This window comes from Galeopterus variegatus, unplaced genomic scaffold (assembly GCF_000696425.1).
Source record: "Galeopterus variegatus unplaced genomic scaffold, G_variegatus-3.0.2 Scaffold3254, whole genome shotgun sequence".
Lineage (NCBI taxonomy): Eukaryota > Metazoa > Chordata > Mammalia > Dermoptera > Cynocephalidae > Galeopterus > Galeopterus variegatus.
Window position 1 is genome coordinate 151223 of NW_007729365.1, and position 18814 is coordinate 170036.

At 45.4% G+C, this 18814-nt stretch overlaps 1 protein-coding gene across 1 annotated transcript; it reads left to right on the forward strand.

Moving 5' to 3' along the window:
• Positions 1–587: 587 nt before the first annotated feature.
• LOC103600158 (putative germ cell-specific gene 1-like protein 2) lies at positions 588–13472 on the forward strand. The gene is made up of 4 exons (XM_008584395.1): positions 588–891; positions 10195–10242; positions 11255–11407; positions 13357–13472. Exons 1-4 carry the CDS (start codon positions 588–590, stop codon positions 13470–13472), a joined length of 621 nt encoding a protein of 206 aa, XP_008582617.1.
• Positions 13473–18814: the final 5342 nt, after the last annotated feature.

An 18814-nucleotide genomic window follows, 5' to 3' on the forward strand; every position in this document is an offset into this window, starting at 1 on the left:
TTTGAGGACAGAGTGCCAGGTGAGATAAGCCAGACACAAAGAGACCCATACTAGGTGATTCCATTCATATGAGACACCTGAGAAGTCAGATTCCTAGAGACAGAAAGTAGAATGGTGGCTGCCAGGGGCTGGGGGGAGGGGATGGGGAGTGAGTGTTCAGTGGGGACAGAGTTTCAGTTTTGCGAGATGAAAAGCGTTCTGCACGTGGACGGTGGTGATGGCTGCACGACAGTGTGAGTGCGCTTAGTGCCACGGAACTGTACACTTAAAAACGGTTAAGATGGTAAATTTTATGTTATGTGTATTTTACCACAATTTTTAAAAAGGCACCCTCCTGCATATCTACATCCTGGGAGGGACTGAAGGGCCACTGCTCTTGACAGAAGCATGTCACAGCTCTGTGCTCTTCTCAGGCCACAGCGCTCACACGGATGAGCCACAGCAGCCTACACAGATTCCCCAGGGGGACATGAGAGGAGACTGTGTGGGGACACCAGATGGTAGGGCTGAGGAGGGTGACACTGTGCCCGGGTGGGGGTGGGGAGGAGGAGCCGAGGCTCACCCCACTGCCACCGCCTCATACAGCCATGGACAGGGCCAGGCGGCGGTGGGTGCTGGGCCTCCTCCCCACGTGCCTCGCCCTTGCCTTCTCCCTCACTGCCCTGGGCAGCAGTCACTGGTGTGTGGGGACCCGGCGGGTGTTGAAGCCGCTGTGTCAGGAGCAGCCGGGAGAGCCACACTGCATCCACATCAGCCAGGACAGTGACAGTGGCCGGAGGGACAACAGCCAGGCTGTTCAGTACATCTGGGAGATGGGGGACGACAGGTTCACCAAGCGCAAGTTCCACGTGGGGCTCTGGCACTCCTGCGAGGAGAGCCTCAGCGGCACAGGTGAGTGCGGCCACAGGTTCCTGGGGCGACAGGTGCAGGACGGTGGCAGGAGCAGGGGCTCTGGAGCCGGGCTGCCTGGGTTTGAATCCCAGCTCTGCCACTGACTGCCACTGTCTATGTGTGTTTGAACAAGTCCCTTCACCTCTCTGAGCCTGTTTTTCATCTATTAAATGGGAATAATAGCAGTACTTATCTCCTAGAGTTGTTGTAAAGACTAAATGACTGGGTTCACACAAAGCACTTACAACAGTGGTTGACACATTGCTGGATATTAGCATTTGTTATTGTCACCTAGTCCCTGGTATTCAAAATCCCCCACCCAACCCTAAGATGCATCCCTGTTATTTCTTCTGTACTTGGAATAGTCTCAGAGCAAACCCTTCAAAAAAGAGTGTTTTCACCTCACAAGGAACTGAGGAAGGGGGAATTTGACTCCTCAATATTAGGCAGCCTGACTGTAAGCTCGTGTTCAGGGCCAGGATATTCTTATCTTTCTGCTTGGGAAGCAAAACCTACAAAGTCAGAAAGGGGAGGATTTCCCCACCCATCCACATTTCTCTTCTGACTTTAGGCTTATTACATTAGTTTTCTTCTACAGCTTTTTACTTTTCCTGGAGTTCCTAATTGCCTTTGCTTTTCCCGTCCTCACAGCATTTGTTTTTTCTTCCTGAGGCCTAAGTAAAAGGCAACAAGAATGAACCCTCTGAGATGCTGCATGCTCCTCCCCAGCCCCACCTGAGTGGTGGCCACTGAGGGACAGTGCCCAGCCTTGCCCTCCCACATGTCCAGGTCAGTGCCTGTGGCCTTTGCTTTAAGTGCAGTTCAGACACTGCTGTGGTGTCTGGAGCTAAGGCAACTGGAGGGGCCTCCCCCACCACCTCTTGGGGAGTGACATCTTCCTAGAAGTCTACTTCCTACCTTCACAGGCAGATGCAGGAGGCTCATGACTCTGCATCCTGGAAGGTTCCCAAGACAATCCCAGATTTTTGGTTTGGAAAATATAGCCACCACACGCATAGGCAAATTGCTTGGAAACTTCCACTTCCTTTCCAAGTCCCCTTCTGAGGGCCTACTTCTATTTCCACAGCTATATATAAGCATCATGCCAGGTATCACATGTTGGTGTGAATCAGACCACCCAGGGAGTTTGTAAAAAGTCCAGGTGCCCAGCTCTGGAGGTTTTAATTCAGTAGGTCTGGGGTAGGGTCTAGAAATTGGTATTCTTTTTTTTTTTTTAAGTTTTTACCTGTATTTACACACAAATAAGAGATTGACTGAGAAACCAACAGTCCCCTGCTCCTTCTCTCTCCATAACTTAGTCCCACCCTTCATGGGAAACCACTTTTAACTTAATTGTCTCTTCTGATATTCACTTTCATTTTCAAAAAAACATGTTGGCATTGCTATCCTCATCATAGACATTATCTATTAACCTCCTGTTATAATAAATAAGATTTAACTCTCTCACACCACAACATTCTGCATACCCCCTCTGTCATCTTCCTAAAAAGTTATATTGCTGTTTCATTTAAATGAATAAACCAGTAATTTATAGATGTTGTTCTACTATATAAATATTGTTCGTTATAGCATCAAAGAGGATGCTATAATTACATTATTGTTTTGTACAGCTTTTTGCTTTTCCTGGAGTTACTCATTGCCTTTTCTTTTTCCATCCTCATAGCATTAATATTTTTACTCTGCCCAACTTTCCATCCTATCTGGTGGTATCTGTATTTCTAATAAGATTCCCTGGTGATTATAACACATTAAAGTCAGAGAAGCATGCCTCAGCAAAGCTCTCTAGAAAGAGGGGATTTAGCACAACATGAAGCAATTTCACTAACAAGTGTTTCCGTGTCAGGCACAGAGCTAAGCAAATAGGGGAATACAAAGGTGAGTGAGCCACAGTGCTGAGAGCTAATGATCCAGTGAGCTGCACTAAGAACTGAGTGAGCAAAGGTCTGAGATAGCACAGCCCAGGTCTTTGCATCGGAACACAAGGCAGGGGAGAAAGCCTCTTTACAGAACATAAGTCCCATGGCTCTTATATGTCACTTGAGACAGCTTCTCCTCCCCTGCCACATAAGGCCATGGTCACTCCAGCACAAGGGACTGAGCAGAATAACATTCCCTAGAAAGAAAAAGCCTAATTGAAGAAAATCGGAAGCTTACAATTTATTATGTCAGTGGGAGGTGGGGCCATAGTAGAACCTGAACTTGAAGACAAGAGTTAGAAAATTAGACAGATGGAAGCTACTTCCTCAGTAATTGGGAGAAAAAAACTGCACAGGCTGGACTTCAGAAAAGGGTGGAACTGTTCATTCAGGGGGGATTGGAAGCAACTGAAAACTGACCACCTGCATATGGGACGTGCCTCACAGAGTCACACAAACACTATGCAGGTAGATAATATACACTGTCCCCAAGATTTCTAACAAAAAAAATTGTTACCCAGTTCATGGTCGATGTGGGGGCGGGGTTTTTCTCAGCTTAAAACGCGGTTTGAAAGCATAGTTAAGAGACTGTGTGAGGCTCTTTCAGGCACCTTCCTCTGGAGGAAATCCTATTGGCACTTTGCCAAACCACAGAGTGTTTATTTCACACACACCCTCACACACACACACACCCTGTCATTGCCTGGATCACACCACTGAAGGGCTTTTCCTATATTGTCACGAACACACAACTTCCTCTGGAGGAAATCCTATTGGCACTTTGCCAAACCACAGAGTGTTTATTTCACACACAACCTCACACACACACACACACACACCCTGTCATTGCCTGGATCACACCACTGAAGGGCTTTTCCTATATTGTCAGGAACACACAGTGAATTCTTAAGAGAGTTGGTGTTCTCAATGATTCATGAACAACACCCAGTAGAAAGAAAGGATGTATTTCCTGACCCCTTTCTGATTTATATGCAACTCTGTTCTTAATGTCAGACAGAAAGATACGTCAAGTGTCTCACTCGATGTTCCTAAAGATTACTCCACGGAGGTGCTTTTTGAGATGTTCTTTGTAAAAATAGACATAAATAGTTCTGATAGTCAAACAAATTTGGAAAAGATTGCATTTTACATTTTCTTCTTGGAAATTCACAATGCACATTAGCATATCAAAATCTCTGAGAAGCCCCACAATATAGAAACCTGTTTAATATTATGTATCCCAGTGTTTCCCAAGATTCATTGACCATAGAAAAATTTTTATGTATAATAAGAATTAACATTTAGTGTTCAGTGGAACATACTTTGGAAAAGGCTGACCTAGAAAAAGTGCCATTTTACAGATGGGAAAATGGAGTTCTAGAACTGAAGGTTGTACAGCTAGACACTGACAAAGCCAGACATGGAACTCAGATTTCTTAACTTTTAGCTCTGGCTTTTCCTATTACCCCACAAAGTACAAAACTGAAGAGCAACAACTCTTATGATTGCTCATGAATAATTTTGTGCCCATCAATCTAAAAAACATCAGCTCACGTTTTGTATATTTCTTAATATAATACAGTCATCCAGATAAAGCAGGATCTCTAAATACTGCTGTCACCTTATTAAGAAGGAAAAAAGGACATCTTCCCCAGAACATCTGTTCCCCCCACCCCAAGAAATGTATTACCTCCATGAGTGGCAGGGTGCCCCTAAAGCCAAAAGTTTAGAATCAAATTTTTACTCAATAATAAGTTATTAATACCAAACATATCAAAGGGTAAAACAAAAGCTATACACCAGGGATTACAAACTCAAACACCTATAGGAGGTGGCAACGAAAGCAGGTGCTATGACGTGGGGCTAGCTGGGAATGTCAGTGACCTTGACACTTCGTGCCTCAGGGAAGGGACAGCCTCTTGCTCAGCTCAGCTCTATGGTCATGTGCGCTCATGAGTCCAATACTGTCAGATACTCTAATTTTCCAAGGGCAGTAAGATATTTGTATTTCTTTGTAAATTTTCCCAATTTTAAAATATCTTTGAAGCATTGCAAAAGCCAAAGACATCATGTCAGCCACAGAGTGTAGCCTGGGGACCCCCTTTGGAGGTTGCGCCAGACACACATCTGCTATTTAGTCTAATAGATCACATGTGCCTGGGAGATTGGGGGCATAAGAAAGGGGTCAGGACTATAGGTAAACGGGAAGAAGCTCAAACAGTGCTTTGGAGAGAAGATCAGGAGAGGCGAGATGAATTCAGTAGAGCTGGTGGAGAGGACTCCCAGCTGGGGAGGATGCTCCTTGGCCCTACACAAGTCCAGGAAAGGGGCTTCTGGGTGTCCACCTACCCCCGCTGTGCTGCCCTGTGGGGCCTCGCTGGGGGCTCTCCTTCTGAATTAGCTCCATCTCCTTGAAAGTTGACCGTCCAGGGACGTTAGCTGGTGTGCGATGACAAGGCATCCTCTGCACAAGCCACCTTGGAGAGTTCTGCCCTTTCTACCCTGCACCTAGCATGCCTCAGAAGGGAGCCCAGACCTTTTACTCCACACTCTGAAGTGAAGATTTAAAATAAAAATTTCTGGTAGAGGCAGCCCTTAGATGAAATGTTCTTTTTTCCTTAAGTGAGTAGATTTTAGATTCTATGCCATTCTGATCGACTCACAAAGTTCAAGGACAGACGGCCCTGGGCACCCCGGGGGGGACTGGGGACGAATAACAGGTGGGGCTGCCAGTCAGGCTCGGGGGACTCGGGCGCCACCTCCGGGAGCTGGCTTGCTGCGCTGCTTGGCTGCCGAAGCTCTGTCAAGCTATGTCACTCCCGCCTCTCTGGCTTCATGGGATTTATTCAGCTTTTTCCTTTTAATCCTGCTGGCTTCATTCAAAAGGAACATCACTTCTGAGGATTCGTATTAATCAAGGGACCACTATGGTCTGACTCTTGGGCCCCAGCTAAACTCACGCTTCTAAGCTATTGCAAACTCTCTTCTTCTCCTTGGCTGGCCCGCCACCCTTTGCCGTGCCCTGGCTCTGTACCTGGCCTCATTGTCCTTGCTGTTGGAAGGGGCAGCTCTCTTCAGAAGACCAGCTAGACCCTAACTCCTCCATGCCTTAGGAAGAGAAGCAGCGGGTGGTGACGTGGAAAAAGGTACTGAGTCTTAGGTGGAAAAGCACGGTTGTCATTCAATTCCTGACTCTACCAACCTGTCTGAGCCTAGCTGCCAAAGCTGTAAAACAGAGATACTTGTACTTGCCTCTATCAACACTTAAACACACTAAAGCATGTAAGGCAGATCACAAAATACCTTCACAACTTCCTCATTGGAGAACTTTTACTGCACCCATTTTGCAGGCAAAGAAAGTGAAGCTCGGAGAGATCAGGAAGCTTCCTGTGATTACTGACCATGGGAGAACCAGGTATAGAAGCCAGGCCTTTCGGATTTAAATGCCACATCTTCTCCTTGGTATCCACCTGCTATTCTCGCTGCAAGCCTGATGCATGGGGCTGTGGTTAGGCTGGGATGAGGTGAAGTGGAAAAAGTGCTGCACCAGCCCCAAAATGCTCTGCGAGAGAGCAGGGTGTGAGGACTGAGATTTCCCCAGTGCTGTGGGAGCTCCAGGTAGACTGAGGAGACACAGACAAATCATTGCCACTGTGATCATGATACTGCTGCCACTGCCAACATCAGAGAATCAGTGTTCAATTGCATTAATCCAAAGCTGACTTAATTAAAATACTGCAGAGGCTACTGTAGCTTCAGACAAACTGACAGGTCCCTGATTCTGTGGCCCTCAGCCCCAGGTTGTGGAAACACCCTCCTTCAGGCCATTTGTTGTGGACAGGTATGTGACAGATGAATTCCTGGCGTTCAGATCAGAACCCATCCCAGTGGAGAAACTCGACCAAATGNGACAGATGAATTCCTGGCGTTCAGATCAGAACCCATCCCAGTGGAGAAACTCGACCAAATGGTTGTGTCATATGCCCAGGCTTTGTTTCTCTTCTTCCTTTGGCTCAGCAGAGGGACAACACAGAAGTGTGAAGTAAGGAGGCTGAGGTTTATGATCTTTAGACATGCACCATCAAAAGTGTGTGCCTGTGCATATGTATGATCTTTCCTGTATGTTATAAACTAAGTGTTTGTCTCCCCCCAAATTTATGTATTGAAACCCTAATCCCAATGTGATGGTATTTGGAGGTGGGGCCTTTGAGAGGTGATTAGGTCATGAGAGTGGAGCCCTCCTGAATGGGATTAGAGCCCTTATAAGAAGAGGCCAGAGAACTAGCTAGTTTTCTTCCTGCCCTGGGAAGACACAAGAAGGCAGCTGTCTGCAAACCAGAAGAGAGCCCTCACCAGAACGCAACTGTACTAGCATCCTGATTCAGTCTTCCAGCCTCTAGAACTGGAGAGCAAATTTCTGTTGTTGATAAGCCGCCCAGTCTATGGTACTTTGTCACAGCAGCCTGAAATGACAAGACACCAAGTGACCAGATGAGGTGGAAGGTGAACGCTGGGCTGTGCTAAGGCAGCAGCAAGATGAGCTCTGTGTTGGGAGACCAGGTTGACAGAGAGAGGGCATAAAAGCCTGGAGGAATTTAGACTTGATGCCAGGAGAGATAGGGAGCCATTGTGAGTTCTCAAATAGGAATGCTAAGTTTTGGCATTTTCTCTCCTATAAAAGAAAAATATTTTCTGAGATCTAAAAATGCTCCCCAGACTTCCTTCTGTTCCTGGAAACTTCCAGAAAAAGTAACTGACATGATCCTTGCCCTCGGGGTACTCAGAGTCTAGGAATGAATTCATGCTAACTACATGCAAAAAAGCCCTAATAGAACTCATTTTATTCCAACAGGATGTATGTGCAGGGATGGCTGGTTAGGTCAGTTGGTTAGAGCGTGGTGACACCATGGTCAAGGATTCAGATCCCCATACTGGCCAGCCTCCAAAAAAAGACGTATGTGCATATTAACTGTGATAGATGCCTTCCTGTGTATTATCCCATCTAATCCTCAAAGCATGGCTAGTGTGGAGACTATTGAACCTGTTTTAGAGATAAGAAAGCCATTTCTTTGAAGAGTCAATGAAATACGCCCCATAGTTTTTGCACCTTGCTCTGTTTTAGCTCCTACTGATGTCAGAGGTAGGGTCCAAGGGACCCAACAGTCAGCTTCAACCCACCCAGGACTCTTATCAGGTTCTTGACTCCTCCAGAGGAAAGAGTTCAAGGGCAGAGTCACAGTAGAAAGTAAGAACAAGTTTAATAAAATAGATAAGAAATACAGGTTCCATGGAAAGAGTGCAGCACGCTCCAGAGACTGAGCAGGGCCTACACAAAGCTTAACACAAAAGTAAGTTCAGTACATGCATCAAGTCTAACATGAAAGCCAGAAAAACATACTCGAAGTTCAGTAAGAGTGCAGGCTGGCTCAAGAGAGTGAGCAGCTGCTTACTGAAAGTAAGTTAGATACAAACTAAAGTATACACACCTCAGCTAGGGAAGTGCAGCTTGCCACCAGAAAAGTGAGCGGCAACCTGCCTTCAGCTGGGATTTGGCTTTTATAGTTTTTCTATCTAGTGAATATTCAATTAAGGGAGTAGTTCCCAGTTGTATGCACCAGAATGTTCTGTGCTCTCTATTGAGCATGCCCAGCCACTGGATTGTATAAGCCAGCCCCCTGTTGTCTCATTTTCCCCATGTTTGTGCTAAGAATAGGTCTAACTGGGCCGGCCCGGTGGCGCACTGGATAAGTGCGCCGCTTGGGAAGCGCGGCGGCGCTCCCGTCCGAGGGTTCGGATCCCACATACAGACCGGTTCCCGCTCACTGGCTGAGCGAGGCGCGGGAGCAACACTGAGGGGTGCGATCCGTTGCCGGACATGGAAAAAGACAAAAGACAAAAAAAAAAAAAAAAAGAATAGGTCTAACTGGCAGCAGTAACTTTCCTCCAGGGGAGAGCTTAGAGGAGAGGGGCTGAGACCTCAGCGGGTGGCTGGAAACCCAGAGGCATGTCCTGAAACCCCAGCCCAGGGAAACTGAGCACATCCTGTATCACTACCAGGCCAGACTAGGGGCAGCTCCCTGTGTCTCAGGCATCTTCATGTCCCCTGACACTTTCCCTCTGCCCAATGGATTGCATTAAATCACTGAAAAGCAGGACAGCATTGGGCCCAGCCTTTGCAAACTTGAGTTCACATGCTAAAGCCGCCTCCACCTGTGTTGTCTTGTGCAAGTCATTTTCCCTCCGAGGTCCTCAGATCCACTCCTCCACACTGTGCAGGGGTGAGACAGATGATTTTCCAGACTCTCCCCACTTGACAATGATTCTGTTTTGGGCAGACATGTTAATGCACAGAGAGTGTGGCACCTCACTGGTACAGGATCCCAGAGGGTGATTTGTTATAGTCTCAATCATCCATCTGTCACTCACTCCCAAACCAGAATTTGGTTATATTTGCACACCAAATATGGATATTCATGGACTTGGCATTTTCAAGGGAATTACATATCGAAGGCAGTGACTTGAGCTTTTTCAGCCAATGTGTGCAACATGACAGATGACACTCACATGCAAAGGACTCAACCTGGAGCACATAAATGAGTCTGTTGGTGGGTTCTGGGCACACACAATCACTCCTTTTCTCTCACACTGAGAAAAGCACGATGGGAGGGAAGAGACTGGATGACTCACATATTCAGGGTCTTAGTAACAGAGAGATGGTTCTGAATCTGCTCTAATTCATTTTTTAAAAATTATTACAAGCTTTAATACTTTCCCTTTAACCAGAAGCAAATTACTTGAGATTCATATCACAATGGATGTTGTTTTAGAAGCTGAGACTCTCTGATCTAAGACCAGCAGTATTAGTCCAGTTGGGCCAGGTTATCTGCAATAACAAGCAACCCCCCAAATTTCAGTGGTTCAAACCAACAAATTTATTTCTAGTTTATTCCATGTGAACTTTTCTCATTGGCATGGCAAGGGGTCTTTCCTCCTTACAGTCATTTGGGGACCCAAGGTGATAGGGAGTCCCCTTGACATGTGCTCCTGTGCTCACAGAGCAAGGGAACAAGAACTGGGTGAACAATGTGTCGGCTCTTAAAGCTGCTGACCAGAAGTGACCCACCTCATTTGCACTCCCAGTTCATTGGCCAAAGAAAGGCACATAGCCAAGCCCGAGTTCCATAGTGTGGACGTATCACGCCCCACAGGGAAGGGTGCTGCATGTCTGTCAGCAATAAAGTAGAATTGCCCCACTCCCTGTTCCCCATTCAAAATGAATGGGGATACAGTTAAGGGGCTTGAAACACCATTTCCCCCTAATTGTCAAGTTTAATCCTACTATGGATGCATTCTCTTTATTTTTTAGAGGAAAAGTGTAGGAGTTTCCAGAGTATCATACCAGCTGAAGAACAAGGTAAATACCTTACTCATGCTGACAATTTTTATTGTTTTATTGGGTGTGGGGGGAAAGATGAGATAGTTATTCTGGTTTTTCTGTGAAGTCAAGTGCAAAGGCTGGGGCCACAGGCTCTCTTCACGTGCCCTACGGCCAGTGGTGTGCTGACAAATATTCAACAGCTGCCTTGGGAGGGGGTGGGAGAGCCCTGGCTGGTAGTGTCTGCCACTTGCTGTGGTGCAAATATTCCCACCATGGCTGATCTCAAGCCATCCGTGTAAGGTGAATGCAGAGCTGGGAAGAGATGAGCTCCGACACACTGCTGCCTACAGCACTTTTTCTTCTGTATAACACTCATTCAATTTGTCATGACTTTCTTAGCATCTGTTCTCCCAGCCGGGAGATAGGTTTTGGGAGGGCATAGATCACATCTGTTTCACCCATTGCTGTCTTCCCAGTACCTAACTTTCCCTATCGCAGGCCTTTCACAAACATCAGTTTTCCTTCCTGTCCCCCTTTTCTGTCCTCCCCATCCCACAGGGTTTCTCAGAGCCACAGGCGGGGTTCCATCCACAGGGTGAACAAGTGACTCACACAGAAACAAATGAGGTTTTGGTACCTCCAGAAAGGGCTCTTCAACTCTCAGCCTCCTCTGCCCCCGTGTTTGTGTATCTTTTTCTTGAAAGAGGCAACAATAATGTCTTCTGATGGAATCAAAACAAAATGTTAACTTTCAAGCTGGGGAATGAAGACCTCTCAGTATCTCTCATGTCCTTACACCAGGGTTTTTTGCTTAGTTTTTTTCCTTCCCAATCTTTACAAACATCTCTTTCAGGCCCTAGAAGCCCTCTTTCACTGCTGACTTTCCAAGATGCATCAAAGGCATCTGTCATTTTTTCTTTTTTTTTTTTACTCCAAGGCATTTGTTTTTTATATTTTGTTTTAGAAATGAATGCAATCAAAGGGATGAACCTTCCAGCACTTCTGAATTGCAAATGCCCAGCATGTCCGTCACCCCTTCCTTTTGCAGGTCTCTTGTGGCTGTCCATTGGGGCTAAGGTCCTGGATGTCCTGCTGCTGCTGACAAGTGCCATCCTCCTGGGCTCCAGAGTGAGTGATCACAGCTCTGGGCTTGACTGGCTCAAGGTGGATGCCTCGGTAGCCATCCTCATGGTGCTCGCAGGTACTTTCCACCAGCATCGTGAGATCAGGCAAATCCTCCACGGCCTGCCCCAGAGGGAACGTAGAGCTTTGGGCCGGGCAGACCCTGGCTGAAGCATGGCTGGCTCTTCCCTGTCCATGGCCAGTTCAGCAGGACAGCTGGTCCACTGGATAAGGCACTGAATTAGTCCCACTGGGCACAAGCAATGATGCTTTGGATGACTGATGAAAGGAAATGTGGTAGGCACAGATGGAGAGTCAAATTTACTGGTGTGTTTTTATCACAAGAGGGAACAAAAAGTGGCCTCATGTAATACAGTGGTTAGGCATGAGTCTGGGGGGGGAATCCTGCCCAGGTTCAGATCGCTGCTGCTTAATGGGTGTGGGACCCTGGGCAAATCAAATTTACTGGTGTGTTTTTATCACAAGAGGGAACAAAAAGTGGCCTCATGTAATACAGTGGTTAGGCATGAGTCTGGGGGGGGGAATCCTGCCCAGGTTCAGATCGCTGCTGCTTAATGGGTGTGGGACCCTGGGCAAGTTACTTAACCTCTTAAACACAACACTATAAAGCATCTCACAGGCTATGGTGATGACTAAATAGAGGGCACCTCGTATATAATAAGTACTCAATAAGTAGTAGCTTTTTAAAAATTACTGTCCAAGCGATGTAAATATGCCATAAGAATGAAGAACTCCTGTTTTTTATTCTACTTCTGTGTTCTCCGAGAAACTTTCAGAGCAACTTTATCTAGTCTCCTAAGTGGACATTTTCACCACAGAAAGAACCTTAAACAAATGACTTCCCTCAGTTCTCCAGCTGTTTGCACAAAGCTGTGTTAATTTAATAGTGTCTCAGTCCAGTTTGTCAATCTTCTGTGCTTGATAAGTGTCACACATCTTTCTCAAGTCTTGTTGTGAGTGAACAGGAAGATCAAATCCAATTTCTGGATCTTCACAGCAAAGGACCAGGCCGTGGACTCTTGCAGACTCCTGCCTGGGTCCTGGCATCCCCCAAGGTCCTCACTGATGGTATGAGACCTCTTTCTGGAAGTCTCTTCTGGATGTTTCAGCTGTGGGAATGGCAAGTCGGGTGGGATGTTTAAGGATATACAAGCACAGATACATTATAAGGGCTTTAGACATTCCCATTAAGATATAAATAACTGCCCCCACCAATTAAAACAATTTTATATTTTGACCGCTGAAGCTGGCCCACACTTGACCACAGCCTGCCATCCATTTATTACATTAAACATAAACATAAGTGGATTTCCTGAAAAAGAAGGACAAAACAATGAAATAATCAATATTTAAAAGTAAAATTAAAGGAAACTTTCTCCAACAGAAGACCAAAATCTATACATAAAAAGCTCCCTCCAAGTACCTAGAAAAATTGACACAGTACATTCAAGTCCTAGGCGTGTGCTAAAATTATTAAAGAAAAAATCCTCTAGGTCTCTAGAAAAGGAAAAGACCAAGTCATTTACAAAGGAGAGAGAGATCACATTGACAACTGACTTCAGGTCCCACTGATGATAGCCAGAAGATATTCCAATTTTTCTGTAAAGTGTCCTAGTTTTTAATTGTTATGTAGCAGATAATCCAAATTTAAAAAAAAAAAAAGAAACATGAGAGAACACTGTAAAGTAGGCTGTAGGCCACATGTAGCCCAAGGACCCCTCACCTGTGCTGGGAAAGAGTTGATGCAACATGGGAGTCTCTGGGCATAGGGATGCTGTGGAATGAGAACATGGAAACAGGTGGTCATGGGAGGAACGCAATGGCAGAGAGACACGCAGAACAGTGTGGATTCATGACTAAGAAATCAGTGCATACATGAAACATGGCAGCTGCTAAGAGGGGCTGCAAGGAGGATGCTGGAGAGCTCCTTACATCCAGCTCATGCAAGCAGAAACACTCTTCCATCGTGGTGACTTAACTGTGGCTCACAAAGCTTTCTTTGTGCAGGGCTCCTAGGCATGGTGGCCCACATGATGTACACAACCATTTTTCAAATCACTGTTAACCTTGGACCAGAAGATTGGAGGCCTCAGACGTGGGACCATGGCTGGTCATATTGGTAGGTGGCTTGGTCACAGTGCTCAAGGCCTAGTGGACCAGCAGAGATGCACAGAGGTTTTATAGGACAACCTTAGTCATACCACTAACACCTGCTACTCTTGTGACTTTTGGTTAGTTTCATAACCCTTCTGTAGCCCAGTTTCCTCACCTGCAAAGTGAGAATACCTGCCTGAAATGTTTCTATAGAGATTAAAAGAGATTATAGGTATAAAATGCTTGGCACACAGTAAAGTCCTCAAGAAAAGGAGACGCCTTTGTCATTACATTCTTAAACACAGCATAGGGGAAAGTGTCCAGAGCTGTAAGTCCTAATGAATACTTTAACAATGGGAGACCCAGCCCCTGTTTCTAATGCAAACACAAAGCCATGACAGAAAAAACCACAGGGGTCCCCTTTGATGTGGACCTCTGCTATGGGTTAAATGTGTCCCCAAGAGTTCATGTGTTGGAAACTTGATGTCCATTTTAACAGTGTTAAGAGGGTGGGAAATCCGATTATGTATTTGAAAGATGAGGCCTTTGAGAGGTGATTGGATCATGAGGACTCTGTCCTCATGAATGAATTAACCCAGTCATGGGTTAATGGGTTGATGGTTTAGTGGGTTATCATGGATGTAGAGTGGTGGCTTTATAAGGAGAGTACATAAAAGAGCTCCTGCCATCCTCACCATGTGATTACCTGCATCTCCACGGGACCCAATGGAGAGTTCCCACCCAGAAGGCCCCCACTAGATGTGCCCCCCAGACCCTGGACTTCCCAGCCTCCAAAACCATAAGGAATAAATTTTGTTCCTTTATAAATTACCCAGTTTTGGGTATTCTGTTATAAGTGACAGAAAATGGACTAATACAACCTCCGGAGGATATTACATCTTAAAAATAGGTGTACGAATACTCACAGTTTTATCCTATGTAAGAACCTCTTACGTTACTTTCTTCTTTGTAAAATATAACACTGTCAGGGCTCACTCCCTCATCCTCCTGTCCTAAGACTTGGTGAACACGTCTGTGTTGCTGTGATCCACATGCTTTGGGATTTATTAGATTTTGAACTCTTCTAAGTCTTCATCCTCCCAGTCCTCAGATGTTAATTTTTACAAATGTTTCTCTGTACAGCATTGTCTCTACCTTTCTGTCACTTTAGCCACCTCTCTCCGAACTAGTGTCATTGATTCTGAGGGGATATCACCGGCATTACACACAATTTGGAGTATAGCTGCAGGAGAGCTCAGATGAATGGCAGGTGGGTTCTCACCTGTGGCCAGTTTGTACTGAGCTGTTGCTGTAGGTGGAAGCAAATCTCAAACACTAAAGGAGCCTGAAGAATGGTCCATTTATTTCCAGTATCATTTTGTTCTGTTTTTATTTCCTACTATTTTTAATTACTTAATATTTAATAAAAATATATATGCAAATAACTTTTAAAAATCAAATAGTTCTAGGGCTGGCCCATGGCTCATTTGGGAGAGTGTGGTGCTGATAACACCAAGGCCACGGGTTCGGATCCTATATAGGGATGGCCAGTTGGCTCACTGGCTGAGCATGGTGCTGACAATACCAAGCCAAGCATCGAGATCCCCTTACTGGTCATCTTTAAAAAAAAAAAAAAATCAAATAGTTCTAAGAATTACAATCAATCAATTCCATCCCCTCCCTAGTTCACCCTTCCAACACTCCAAAGCCCCCCATCTTCCTGCTCCGTTTTGGACTGTTTGCTGTCTAGACCCATCATTATGAGATTTCTCTTTGCTACTCTCATGTTGGAAAACTGCTTCCTAGGTCCCATAGGATTATCTTAGTTTATATCCACATTTTGTGGGAGCACATCCTCCAGTAGCTTTCTAAGAAATGGTTCAACAAGAGACAAATTATTTTATTCCTTGCATCTCTGGAAATGTACTTATTCAATGTTCTACACTTGATTAATAGTAGGACAGAGTGCACAATTCTTTGTTGAAAATCATTCTCCCGCAGAATTTTGAAGATGCTGCTCTTTTTTCTTCTAGCATTTATTGTTTCTGTCAATACCATTCTGATTCATGTGTCTTTGTAGGTGGCCTCTTGTTTTCTTCTCTTTATTACTGTTGTTCTTTAATGTCATGATAATGTCCCTTGTTGATGTTCTTTTCCTCACATTCATTCTTCTTTCGTGTACTTGGTGGGCCCTTTAATTGGAATATTCATGTCCTAGAATTCTGGGAATTTTTCTTGTATTATTTCTTTGATTATTTTCTCTCCTAAGTTTCCTGTTCTCTTTTTAGAGAACACTTGTTAATTAGATATTAGGTCTTTTTGGTTAATCATCTAAATGTCTTATTGCTTCCCTTATATTTTCTATCTCTTTCTCTTTTTGTAATATTTTCTAAAATTTTTCTTTTACTTGTCTTTTAACCTTTCTATTGAATTATTATTTTGGATCTTATTTTAATTTCCAAGTGCTGTTTCTTGTTGCCTAGTTGTTCCTTTTTCATGGATCCTGATCTGGCTTTACTGATGCAGCATCTTCTCATATTTCCCTGAAGATATTAACCAAAGGGTTTTCTTTTTATCACTGTTTTCTCTGTTCCTTGTGTTATCTCTTCCCTTTAGAATACTTTTCCCCCCTATTTGATGTTGTGCCTTTCCTTCAGATGTTGGTCATTTATTGTCAAGTGATGTATAAAAATCACTGGAGGCTCTAGAGCAAGGTTGGAACTTATTTACTGTTAAACGTGTGTGTGTGTGTGTGTGTGTGTGTGTGTGAGAGAGAGAGAGAGAGAGAGAGAGAGAGAGAGAGAGATAGGTATGGAGCCATCTATTTTATCTGGGAATTTCATCCCACAAAAACACACACATATGTTCATTTGTAGAGGCTCTTTCTTTGCAAGCATTCAGTGTCTTTGGAGGAAAATCCTCCAATATCTGCAGGAAGTGGGGTGAGCGTGTGTGCCTGACTGATAGTTTCTGAGGTTAGGGATGGGAAAGGGGCTGGACAGCTTCCCACTCCATATGCAAATTTTCATGCCATCCCCTGTTTTCAGGCCATCCCTTCTCCCCTGCCTTCCATTGTGACTGCTGTCTCCAAATCTGGAGCCTTTCTTCTTGTTTATTCTCCAGAGAATAAACCTTTGCTCTCCTAGGGGAAGGACAGACAGGGAGAGAGTATTTGTGGTATCAAAGAGATTTTTAGCCAGTTCTCTGATTTTTTTGTGCTGTATTTGTGTCTCAAAGTTCTGAGCCTCTCAAGGATTCAGTGGGGCTAATATGACAGACCTCCTTCTTATCTTATTGGTGCTGCTCTCCGTACACACTTTATGTGTGAAATCCCTCACACTGGGGCTTATTCATCCCTCTCACAACTGCTTCCCATCCTCCCATGTCTCCTCTTCAGTTCCCTTTGCCCTTGTATGTTCGCACTAGTATACAGTCCCTTTCTTCTCCTTTCAATGGGGGTGTACAGAGATGCAATAAGGCCCTGAAGTCAGCCTTCTATTAAAACCCAGAAGTTCCTCTCCCTCATCTTTTTGCACGGTGTGCAGCATTTTATCAAATTTTGGGATTGCAGCAGCAAATCTTCCTGCCATCAGAAGACACTAGGAAAATTCTCCTCTTATCCTAAATTGTACCCGATAGCACAGAGCATAGTATCCCCTATGGACAATGGGAATTTTTTTCCCCCAAATATTTTCACTGTCAGGGTTTACCTTCAACTATTTTCCTATTTCTGCCCCCATTTAAACTAGAATAATCACCTATTTAATAAAAACATTAAGCAAGGCCAAGCCCAACCCAGAACCCTGAGGGATGTACCTGGTTACCCACATACACAGAGAGCACCAGGAGGCAGCAGAGTCTAGCAAGTCAGCCACCTGACTCTCCGGTCACAGGGTCTGGAGCCAAATCCAGGATGTCCCACTTTCTACATGGTGACTGTGGACAAGTTACTGAACTCTGTGTCCCAGCTTCCTCATCTGTAAAATGGGGATCATGACAGTGCCCCCGCCAGGGGCTGCTGTGAGGCTCAATGAGATAATCCTGGGTTCATCACAGCATCTGGTGTGCAATAATGTTAATTATTACCCAGCCAGAAGTGTATCTGTTTACCTCTACCTTTTGTTGTTCTTCTCTAAGTTACCTTCACCATCCATCACCCAGCCCTTCTCTCTGTCTCGTAACGATGCAAACATGTGAACAGCCTTTGGTATAAAGTACATGCAAATTACCACGTTCTCAACACCATGCTGGCTTCTATGAAGATTGCAAGTACAGACCTTCGTCTCAGAATGGGACAGGCTTTCAGTCTGAACAGGGACATAAGAATTCCAGTGCTCAGTGCCAGCGTCCTGGGTTAGGGCCAACAGCAACGGCAACAAGAAGTAGTGCTTATATGCAACAGTGCTCCCCACGCATTAGCTCATTGAATTCCTCACAACAACCTGGCGTGGCAGCATTGATATTATTCCAGCTTTGCACATGAGGAAACTGAGATGAGGAGGTGAAGTAACCAGCTCAAGGTCACACAGTTAAGAAGAGGTGGGGCCATGGGGGAAAGCCAGCACAATGACTCCAGAATCCATTCTCCTACCCACTGGGCTAAACAACACACTGGCTGGTCTCTGGAATTTGTGATCCAAAGTGCAGGTCCAAATTGGGTAGAACCAGGAGCTGCTTTTTCACCAGACTGATCCCCAGCAGGAAGCCCTGCAGTCACAGCCCTTCGCCCCTTCCTAACTGTGCCTTCTGTTGACAGCCTCGCCTGGTGTTCTTTCGCCCTCTGCATGACCGTGTCGGTCACAGCCATGAGCAGATACACAGCAGCCCGCCTGCGACTCACAGAAAAGCAGAGGGTACAAAAGGACAGTCGGCACCCTCAACACACCCTCCCGGAACCTGAGACATCAGAGAGGGTTTGGGAAACAGGAGCAGCTCCTCGCCCTGCTGGATGTGCCCTGGTGAATGTTTCTGGGCACCTGCCACCAGGTACCCCAGGCAAGGTGTCCATGTGCTAGCCAGTGCCTCTGGCTGCCAGGTCTGCAAAGGCAGACGAGCTGGGCACTGGTACTCATGCTGATCATGCCTGGGTGGGTTTCAAAAGACTGTGGTCTAGGTAAGCCCTTTATCCCCTCTGTCTTACCCTTCATGAAACACCTTTGGCTTCAGCCTCTCATTCCTGTTAAAATGCCAGTATCTTTAAGTGAGATAACTCTTAAAAAGATGCCAACCACTGGCACTCCACCATAAAGAAGCTTCTTAAGCTTTCCTGACAGTGAGATTGATACGGGTAGCAAAGAAAGAGGGAGCACACAAGCCGTAAGGGGGAGAGAAGCTGAAGGGGAAAGCATGTCTTTAACTACAGTAAATGCCA